Here is an 11,379-nt window from a genome sequence, read left to right as displayed (position 1 = left end):
AAAACAATTGTAGATTGATTTGTTTTCCTCCGTTTCCAACTGGAACAAAAAATAAAATAAAATAAAAGCTGTGCGCATAACTGGGAGACTTCCTCGGTCACTCTCTTGTGGGAGTTATGTGAGTAAGAGCAGAACCCAATGAGTGAGCGCCACTGTGGCCAGGATAGCCACGTCGAGCAAAGTTCTGCTCGTGAAAGTAAACCATGACCAGACTGGGGGTTCGGTTCCAGGCGTTGCTCGACGTAGCTTAAGCCACTGGGCACCAATGGAACGTGGATTATGGGTTGTGACGGCGTCGGCCTCGATGCTTTTCTTCCTGCTGCCGTCTTGTGGATTTTACCCGCAATCCGGTTCTGACCGGTGTTTTCAGTTCACTCACTTTGGCCCATTTCCAACAGCCATTTTCCATATCCTTATCTGCTGTGCTGCACTGCCATGCACGAGGAAGGAAGGTTTTCAGGAAACCCAGAGCTGAAAACACCTCACTCTGTCTTTGGGTAAAAAGAAGCGATCTCAGTCCCTGAGAGAGGTGGCTGCCGAGTCCTGTTCAGCTCCGTTACACAGTCATTTATTTATTTCACAGTTGGAGCACTTCAATCAGAGCAAAACAGTTCGGAATGTCTTTCCAATCCCCGTCCGTCTGTCAACAAACTATTACAAAATAAAGTTTCAAGGGGACAATTGACGTTGCTGGATGCTTCCAGTTAAAAAAATGAGTTCACCACACAAGGACCTGTTCCTCCAAAACATAACCAGCCGTAAATGACGACGGAAATACAACGACAAGTACAAAATAAGTGGCTTAATAAAAATGGCTTTAACAACTAAATGAGCATAATTACACTGATACGCTGTCAAGGTTGTCTGGCCTCACAGGGTGGTGGAGGAACACAGCACCGGGTGAAAAGGCATGCTTTTTGTTCGAGCTGTGGTCTTTTTCGCGCTCAACGTGCTGCAAAACCGGGTCGCTCAGAGAAAAGTGAACAGGTTGAACGCTCGGGCCGAAGCGCCCCGTTCCATCACATTGACGGTGGCTTCACGGTCTGGTTCATGCCGTCGCCTCTGGGGAGGAACGCAGTTTCACCGTGGAGTACAAGAGTTCCTCTGGACTCTCACCTGCAGGACGCACATTAATACACCACGGTTAGTGTACCACCAGGAGGGTGGAGGGAGAGCTGACGAGGAGGAAAGAGAAATTTGGAGCTCGAGGGCGATAACTAGTTTTAGGCGCTGACACCTTAATACTAGTTTAAAACTAAGACGTAGTTTTCTGATGTTTTTATTCAGAACTTTGTCTCTCTGCGGGGCCCATGTGAGTAATAACAGCGTGACACAGACACACGTCGTAACACACTATTAATAGAACCCTGGGTGGAATTAGTCATCAATAATGGAGATGGTGTCAGTGTAGTGAGGTTCAGCTGGGCAGGGGAACTCCAAATGTACTCTATTTTACAAGTTATAAACAAAATTAGTGCTGCTAGCTCAGTTATTTATAACTGACCTTTCTAATGTGACACCGTGATTGTCACATTAAAACTTATGATCATTGGTTGACGTCTGGTTGAAATAGGAATTATTCGTACGTGTACGTCGTCCAAGTTTCATTCACACCAATCTACATTTGTATCAAGAAATATTGATAGAACTGTACAAATTCAGCGAAAATTGAAGAACATTGGTGTTACATCGAGAACACAGTCACTTTGTAACATTACGAAACAATGCCACATGAATCAACGGTTAGCCTCTGAATGACCGTAAACGGGGCTGCGTTTAAAGGAAACTCAGAAAACTGTAACCTGTGCGGCGTTTCACAAAACCCCGGAAACTACAATCATTCAAAGAAAACGTCTGTCGCACCACAGTAAGTTCTAAGAACCATTGGTTGAAACGACCTTCACTTTTGTGTCCGCACTGCGTAATCCAGGAACGATGGTAATTCTCAAAACACCGTTCTCCAGGAACATTTCAACTGAACGTCTGGAGAGCAACATGCAGACAAGTCTGTGTTGACTGGTCCAAACGTAAGTCCACAATGTTAGTAACTTATGATGCATTTCACAGAAACCGAAACACTGTAAAACGTACCTAAAAGGAATAAACTGGACCCTTATTATTATTATTATTATTATCATTATTATTATTTTGGAGCTAGCACCATCATTTTTACTGAACAAAACATATGACTGAGTAGAGCAGCGTGCTCAACAGCATGGCAAGAAGTCATCACCAACATGCTCATTAATATTAATAATGATAGGTTTTACGCTTTGAGAGGTGTGTGTGTGTGTGTGTGTGTGTGTGTGTGTGTGTGTGTGTGTGTGTGTCCGCGCGCGTGTGTGTGTGTGTGTACCTCTTTTGATTCTGGGTTGTTTTCCGTGGTTGATTATGATGTTGGCGTACATCAATTCCCCCGTGTCCTGCTGACCAGAATTTCCCGTCCCAGTGGAGTCAGCTGTTAAACAAATGCGTCATTAAAATCCGACCTCCACAGCATCAACACTGAATGGACTAACTCGACCCATATTTTCCATTATTGATTATTTATTTATTGTATTGATTATTACTTTTGGTTTCTTGTAAGGTAAGGTAGTCTGTGATCGATTTTCATTCATAAAATGGAACTAAACACGATACAAGACTTCCAAGAAGGAACTAGACAGCCAGGATTCCCATCTGTGTTGTCATCAGGAGAGGGCAGGGCATGATATTTTTATTTCAACGCCATTTCTCCCGAAAGCAAAAGTGCAATATTTGTAAAGCGGGTGTGTCTAGAGTCGGAACAGCACCAGATACTATAATGCAACAAACCTGATAAAAACATAAATAAATAAATAACATCCATGTTCATGTCTATCCTGAGAATCTAACCTTTGTGTCTCCTCCAGTAGATCAACACCAGCAGCAAGAGGACCAGAAGGAGGCCAGCACCCACCACAGGAAGTCCCCTCGGTGTAAGCAGGAAATGAGATGTCCTCGGGAGCCTCGCTGTCGAACACAAGTTGGCCACAGGTTGGCCTCAATACAAATACACGGAACCGTCCTATCTGGTTGGCTGGCTTTCAAATACGGGTCAGTACCATCAAAATGGTGAAATGCAGAATGCTACGAGAGTGTGCGTCTAACGTTGAGATGCCAAATAATAAATGCGATCTCATTTTAGAGCCGTTGTCAAGTTTTTGCTGACATTGGATTTTCCCGGAGAGGCCGTCTCGCGCTGATAAACGCAGAAGCCCACTCTATCGCTCAACGACTTCACACGCATGTCCCTGAAGGAGCATGTCGCTAAACAAGCCCCGCGCTACCTCCAGAAGGCTCCACAGTGAACCAGACCCCTCCACACCCACAGCCGTGATCTTCGGCCTCCCATGTGATAATCCGGGAGCGACATAGATGAGTTTGCCCTCGGACCCCTGTTTGCCTCGAAGCCAAACAAACAAGGTAATTGGGAAATCTCTCACCTTTGACCCCCACCCAGCTCTGCGGTGACTCTCCGAGGCCAGAGACCCTACACCCGTAGAGGCCCTCATCGCCCGCGGAGACGCCGTGGAGGGTCATCTCTCTCGTAGGCTCGGTCCCGACGAGGGCGCCGTCCTTGTAGAAGTCGGCTGAGGGGTCAGAGGTCAGATCCTCCTGGGTTGTACAGCGCAGAATCACGTTGTCGCCCTCGGTTGCCGGACGACTCGGAATCTCCAGGATCACGGGGCCGTCTCAACACAAAGACAAAGATCGTCTATCAACGTGTGTTCTCTGGCTCCTTCCTCCGGGATCACAGGACCCTCTCATCGCGGAGAAGGACAAATCTCTCCAAATATGACAGAGACGGCATCTACAAGTTCGCGGTGTAAAGTCAAGTAAAAAAAAATTAAAAATCGAAAAAAATCACCTCTGAACAAATGAATGAATAATTATTTGGCCTGACCTACCGGCCACTGTGATGTTGACCACAGCACTGCACCTTTCCGTCTCAGATTGGCACCAGTACTGCCCGCTGTCTAGGGGGAGAAGGTCCTCCATCTGACAGAATGAGGCGTTTGTCACTCCCCAGTCGGAGGAGCAGCGTGACACACCTCCTGACGAATTCCTCCTCCACACGGCCCATCCAGACGAGCTGTCCTGGGCGTCGCAGCTCAGAGAAAAGGACTGGTACTTAAAGAGCTGGAGGCTGTCCGGTTGGACAGTCAGGGAGGCTGCTGGGAACAGAGACAAAAACAACCTCAGCGACTGAATTTAAGTCTTGAATTCTTATTGTTGTTTAGGCTGCATTCGTCGTTGCCGTCTTTGTCGGTTCCTCCAACCATGGGACGCCACTGCTCTGTTCAGACCTAAACGCTGTTCAAATTTCACCCTCTTCCATCGGTGAAAGAGACGGTCTGTTACACACGGTCCATTACCCATGGTGCTTGTTTTCTTTCATTCAATAAGGAATGGAATAAAATAAAACAGCCTACATTTCCAAAAAAAACAAACAAAAAAACACACTCTTTTTATTTGTAACTTGGCAAGGGGACGCACAGCGTAGTGCAGCTCCCGGGCACCCCAATGCTGGCGCACTGATGGGATGGGCCACTAGCGACCACTGGACAATTAGAACTGGGATTGATTGAAGGGATCAAGGGGGTAAGAAGATGGCAGGCAGGGCTGGCGAACAGGGAAGGTCAGGCAGGGCAGGTAAATCCGGCATGACATGGTAGCAGCTTGGGAAGGTCAAGCAGGCAGGCAGGCAGGCAGGCAGGCAGGCAGGCAGGGAACCAGCCAGTTGGTGACGGGGAAAGAAAGCATGGCTACCTCTGTATGAATAAGTCGACCCTGTCGCACCGTTGCACCGTTACACCGTTGCACCGTCCGTTACGTCGCTGATATATATACAGTGTTTCCCATAGAGTTTTTTCAGGCCTGGTGGTAGGCACCAAAAAAGCCTTAAACAGACAAAGTGCATTTGCGTTTCTTGTGTATAGGCATAATTTCGCGGACGGCTTCGATCACATGCCGCAGCAGGCGGTCTGCAATTTATGTTTGCATTCAAATTTTGGTTTGCTCGGTAATCAAGACTCAAAACGAAGTGATCACAAGGCGAGGATGACTTAATAAGCTGAATTTATTGCATTTAAAATAAGCTCTATAGCCAATGATCATTGCATAACATTATTAAATATTCCACGCGTCATCAGGATATGAAAATGTTGCCACGGCGGGCCAATTTATTGAAATCCTCATGCTGAAGTGCTGGGGCACTCGCTCCCTCTCCCATTCGGGGGAACAGTACCGTTTGTTTTTTTGTTTTTTTAATTCTGGACGTTTTGAATAGGCTATTTTGGAAAAACACTCACGTCTTTAGAATGTTTGGAATAGGCTTTTACACAAAACAAAAAAACTTTCCATTTCACTGTTGACAAAGAGACAGTCGGTCGTTTAGTCGGCATATTTTAACATCCCTAGTTTGTACATGTGTTTAAATAGCATAAATGGACTGTAAATTCCAATAATTTTTTTTTTTTTAATTGTGTGTGGGGGGGTTATATTTTTCCCCGTTAGTAACGGTAATATGTATATACTGTATATATATATATATATATATATATATATATAAAGATTGCAATCAGTGTTTCCTCGTGTGTCCTTTACAGTGTTCCATTTCAGAATATATTTAGATATGTATTTGTATTTATATATTTATAGAATATATAATTTTTATATTTGCAGGTTTTTGTTCAATTTCCATTGCTGTACATTGACCCCTCCAGCTAAAGGAAATGTGTTTATGAATACATATTTTTGTTTATATATATTTTTTTCATCAACTGGGGTTTTCTTGAAACCGCACATATCTACCTGGCGATAACGTTTGATTGTTCTTGGTTTTAGTTTCACCTGTTCCATCTACCAACAATTTATTATGTCATGACAAACTGAGAGCATAAAAAAAAAACATTTTTTTTTATTTGTTTGTTTTTCAAAGCAGATTGGAGATTTTTTTTTCTCACCACATCAACACACATCTGGGAATTTTTTTTAATTTTAATTCAAGTAAAGTCTATTAATACAGCCCTTTGCCACAGTCCAAGAAATCACATTTCACGTGGAAATCGGCAGCATCGCTGAGTGTCGACCTCCACGAGGCGAGGTAACAGCCACCGTTTCGAACGTGACCTGAAAGTCGGACGAATGCTGCCGGCCGACGATGAAGCCGTCGCCTCCCTATCACCCTCCACGACGTGAAGCGTATACTCACTCATTAGGAGGCAGAGAGCCGTCTCCATGTCGTCTTCCCCCCAGCCCACGCCGTCTGTCTGTCTCCTCTCTGGTCTCTCCGTTGCCTCAACGCCGTCTGACTTTACCCACGGAAGAGGCCCCCAGTAACCTCAGTCTGAACACAATGAACTGAACCCAACCCTTGACCTTCAGTCGAGCGACTGGCTGTGAAAAAGAGTGGAGTCGTCGGAAATCGGCAATGGGGCGTCGACGAGCTTTCGGGGGGAAGCGCGCGAGGAAAAGGGAATTTTCGCGGAGGATCTTCCGGCACGTTGCTTGAATCATCGCCGGGAGACTCTGCATCCGGAGAAGGTTCAGGACTTTAACCTTTTTAACCAAGTTAAAAGCTTCTCGGACAGAGTGATGCTGCGAAATGACAAAGAATCAATCCAAATATAACCACCAACCATAACCACAACCCCACTGCGCGTGTGATATTCTTTGTTAAGAAACAAAATCCCTCAGTAATGCTCTAGTATTACTATTAATTGAGTTAACTTTTTATTTCCGTATATTTGATTATGTATATCCAAATGTATACTTATTTATAGGTCTTTTGATTTCACATTTTCAAGTTTTATTCAATTTTTCTTAATATTATTTGGTGTTTATTCTAATTTATTTAAATTATTTGAAAATCAATTTTCATTGTTATTTTAACCAATGTAATTTTTAAATGCCGTTTTCCGATCATTGTATTTGAATGTTTTAGAGCATTGTGCAATTGAAGGTTTTCTTTTTAAAATGGGTTTTTTCAGTGTGTGTGTGTGTGTCCCTCGGCAGATCTCACTTCCTGTTGACTGTGGTTTTGCTGATTTTCTATAAAATGGCCTCACATTTCCTGTTAACTGCTTCATCTGGCCTTCACCATGTACCGTGTTGTTCGAACATTTGTGAACCCTTGTGAATTTTCTGAATTTCCACATAGATTTGGCCTTAATTATGATCATATCCTCAGCTACAGCCCTAATTATGATCATATCCTCAGCTACAGCCCAGTTAAATAATAAACAACAATATAAATATTATACATGTTCATATATATTTTGTTACAGCTGAGGCTAGTGAGCCCAAGCGCAAGACAGACAGGAATAGTGGTAAAATAAGAACTGGGATTTATTGAAGGGATCAAGGCGGTAAGAGGATGGCAGGCAGGGCTGGCAGACGGGGAAGGTCAGGCAAGCAGGGTATTTAGATCAGGAAGGGCACGGAGGCAGATGGGGAAGGTCAGGCAGGCAGGCATGGAACCAGCGAGTTGGTAATGGGGAAAATCACGGCTACCTCTGGTAATGTATGAATAAGTTGTAAGTCACTTTGGACAAAAGTGCCGGCTAAATGGCGTAATGTCGGCTATTGGCTAGGTTTTTGTCATGTGAGTACGAGGAAAGAATTGCCTACTGTAGCACGCTTGTGACACAGTTTCGGGTGTCGGCACAGCAGGTTACGAAACTTAATAGTCCAAACAGAACGGCGCTCAAGGGCACTCCCAGCAAAATTCCTCTCACGCTCTCGAGTCCGCCCTTTGTTGACGTTTAAAATGTGCTATTACTTCATATCCTGCTGTTTCACATTCCATCACTGTAGTATAAATGAGAACAGCCTGTTGAGTCAAAACAGAGTTGTTTTGCAGGACATAGCTCCCAGTTTACACAGGTCCTGCACCCAACATTTGACAAACAATTGCTTTTTGAAGGAAGGTGAATCCTTTTGAGAATGTACCTCCTGATCCCTGCTGCGGTTCTACTGTCGCACCTCTTCAGGCCTATTTGGGGTAAGAAACAAGTTCATGGTGGCTGTGATCAACACAGACTTTCCTCTTAATGAGAGTTTTGAGCATCGTATTGACAAGGCGACCAATAGGGAAATAACGTGCATCCCTTCGCTGTGATCCCCAGCGGGCTCCTGGCTCCTCAGCTCGGATGAGCGTGTCGTGGCCGAGGTTGGGAAGGACGTCATCCTGCACTGCCGCCTGGAGCCCCCCTGCGACGTGGAGCGCCTGACGCTGGAGTGGTCGCGGCGGGAAGGCGGCCCCTTGAGGCCTGGCTACGATTACGTGTACGTCTACCGAGGCAGGAAGGAGGTCCCGCAGCAGAAAAGCCGCTCGTTCTCCGGGAGGACGATGCTGATCCAAAACCGTCTGAGAAAAGGCCACGTATTCCTGAAATTGAAAAACGTGACGTCCACAGACTCAGGGGAGTACACGTGCTTAATCCCGAAGCTAAACAGCAAGAAGAAGGAGTGTAAAATCCATCTGGATGTCAGTAAGTACCGTTACCGTTATCGAGGATATTTTTCATGTCGGTTTTGGCTCAACAGGGAACCTTTCAGACCAAAGTGCTTTAAAGAGCAAGTGAACCTGGCAATGTTGTCACTTTTCAATACGAAATGATATGAATCCAGATCCTATTGAGGTTATTGTGACAACTTTTCACGGGTGTAACCCATCAAAATCAATACCATCACCCACCATCCAATAACTCAAATAAGACTTACAAACCGAATGTCTTCACGAGGGCTTTATGGTTCTTTGCTCTGCGATAAGAGCCATTCTTTCCCGGGTCGCGCTTGTTCCGATTCTGTTCGTTTTCTGATATTTTTTCAGCGCAGTACTTGCAGAGGATCGTCCTCGAGCCCGCCAGTGAAGAAGACACCTTGTCCGCACGACAAGCGCTTGAAGAGGAAGTGCCGGTCGTCCAAGGTGAGGCTACGCTGGGTGTCTTCACCGTCTGTTTGTCTTCTGCTGATCGAGATCTGATCCGATCCCTCTGGGGGGTGGCCGCAGCACTTTGCATATTTTTCTACCGGCAAAGTGATAAAGTGGCCCCTGGTCTGGTCCACCTCAGCTCAGGGTTGCCAAACGGGTGGCCCGGGGCCCGCATCACTTCCGCTGTGGGCTTCTAATCAGGTTTTTTATCTGGCTTCGAATAAAATGTGTGGGGCATGTGGGGGGGGGGGCGGGGGGGGGGGGGGGGGGGACTTGCCACGGTATCCAAAATACAATGTTCTCCTGGATGTGGAGATCGTAAACTAGGAACTGCACTCGCACGCAGGTGAGGTCAATGGGACTCCCATGGAAGCCATCATCGTCCCTGTGCTGATGGTTGTGCTCCTCGTGTCTTTGGGATTATTCATCTTTATCCTCAAGAAGCCTCTCGCAGACGAGGTGAGTCTCATGCTCATAACAAAGCATTTAGGGACTTCGCCAGCAAGCGACGACATTGCCATCCCCGTGCAAACGTGGCCGCTCCCACAAATTATCCCCTAATTAGTCATGTGACTGCTATGTAAGTAAGTGATGGGGTAAATGACCAGATTCACCAGTGGTACATGGCAAACACGTGGTTCACATATGCCGAGGAATATTGGTATTTCAAATATTTATCGTAACATATTATATAATCAATGTTTATATTTAGAAAATGTCACTGCTGTAAAATCAAACGAGATCTGTCAATAAAGTTATGCACATGATCATAAAGTGTCATAGATGGTTACTAGTGGAACAAATGAACGCCGAGACGGTCAATTCTGACAAAAAAACATGATTTTAATTCAATGAAGTTGAGACTGTATAAACTCGTAAATCAATTTGACGAAACTCACCTGACCTCCCCATCGCTGTTCTCTCTCCTCTCTCTTCCGACAGTGCCGACATTACAGCTCGGTCGAAGAAACCGGCAAGTCAGAACTCTGTGCCGTGCGGGCAGCCGCTCTGACGTAGAATGCCTTGCTCGAGAGGACCCTAATGCAGTAGTAGTCAAAATAAATCTTCTATCTCAACAGAGCAGGGTTACTGAACCAGTAACCAGTAAGTATCATGTTCAAACACAAGTCATCTTTGGGGTTTAAACAGGTTTATTTATATACAGTATAATGTAACTAAATAGGGGAAATAAATAATGTATAGCTGCCTCTGGCTTCACATCAATGTTTCTAAAAGTGGAGGTACTTTGGGTACTGTATGGGCTACTCTGAAAATGAAAACATAATGTGTTAAAAAATTTGGCAGCTAAATTAAATCAACGCATACGATGCACATACATTTTTACATTTTACATTTTTAATTCAAAACAAGCTTGACAAGTAGGATCGAATGAGAGCAGCCCATGTGATCCAGAAAGCACTCTGCACGTGGAATGCTGGGACGCCTGGTTTTTTTTTTTGGCGCAAACGGAGACGCTTACGGGAAAAGATCAATGCACATTAAACCATACTTGACTCTTTTCCAACTGTCACACCCAAGATCAACTTTGCAGACGGCTTCATAAGGAAAACATACCTGAGCTTTCGGGTGTGGAGTGGTTCCTGTTCGACCGGTCCGGCGACTAGTTTGGCATTTGTTTGGAATTTAGGAGTCTTAGCTATTGTCCCTTCTGATGGGAAAATCTTCTCTAAGAGGAATTTAAACAAGCAGCAAATGAAAGGGAAACACAGGCTACACGAGCACAATACCCTTACTGTTCTTTATGAAAAATAACTCCGTATTTACCTTGAATGGCACTGTTGGGGCCTCGTGAATTTGTGTTTCCTCTCCGATCATGATCATGATTAATCTGTTTCCCAGTGTTATAAAGAGGCTTTAAGAAGAGTCTCATTTTCGGATTTGATCTGTGTTGTAATGGGTTGGGACTAAAATGTGTCGGAGGCGCATCCCTGTTTTCCGTCAGCTCCAGTAACAGGAAAAGTAGTTGGGATGTACGTGATTCCTGAAAAATCCCCCCGAAAAACAGATGTGTCCGGTGTGTTTTGAATGCGCAGAATGTTTTGAACGTGAGAAGAAATATTGACGAACCACATAAGAGCTTTTAAAGTCCAGGGGTTTATGAATTAATTAAAATGCCGATGCATGGATGGATGGATGGAAGTCAGCAGCATGTAAATTTTTTACTTTGTTCAAATGTTATTAAATCCTGAATATCAAAAGACAATGGATGAAATGAAAATAAAATGCCTGCCGCTTATTGCTGATTTTCTCAATTCATTTTCACCCATTGGCCAGTTGTTAGAGCGCCACCATCATGACAATCGGTTCCATGCTACAATATACATACACAGTTGTTAAACCTTGTACGTTTTAATTTAGTTGGTAGTTTTAATGATACAGTTTTGTTCTTTTTCAGTGTG

The 11,379-nt window shown here is 44.7% G+C and overlaps 1 protein-coding gene across 1 annotated transcript; it reads left to right on the top strand.

Annotated features, from left to right (window-relative positions):
* Positions 1-7,886: 7,886 nt before the first annotated feature.
* Positions 7,887-11,175, top strand: LOC307247164 (butyrophilin subfamily 2 member A2-like). Its single transcript, XM_080023244.1, has 5 exons — positions 7,887-8,026; positions 8,151-8,516; positions 8,858-8,953; positions 9,306-9,418; positions 9,902-11,175. Exons 1-5 carry the CDS (start codon positions 7,969-7,971, stop codon positions 9,974-9,976), a joined length of 708 nt encoding a protein of 235 aa, XP_079879370.1. The 5' UTR covers positions 7,887-7,968; the 3' UTR covers positions 9,977-11,175.
* Positions 11,176-11,379: the final 204 nt, after the last annotated feature.

Source organism: Zeus faber (genome assembly GCF_960531495.2).
Source record: "Zeus faber genome assembly, chromosome: 22".
NCBI classification, from domain to species: domain Eukaryota; kingdom Metazoa; phylum Chordata; class Actinopteri; order Zeiformes; family Zeidae; genus Zeus; species Zeus faber.
This window is presented reverse-complemented; position numbering and strand designations above follow the sequence as displayed.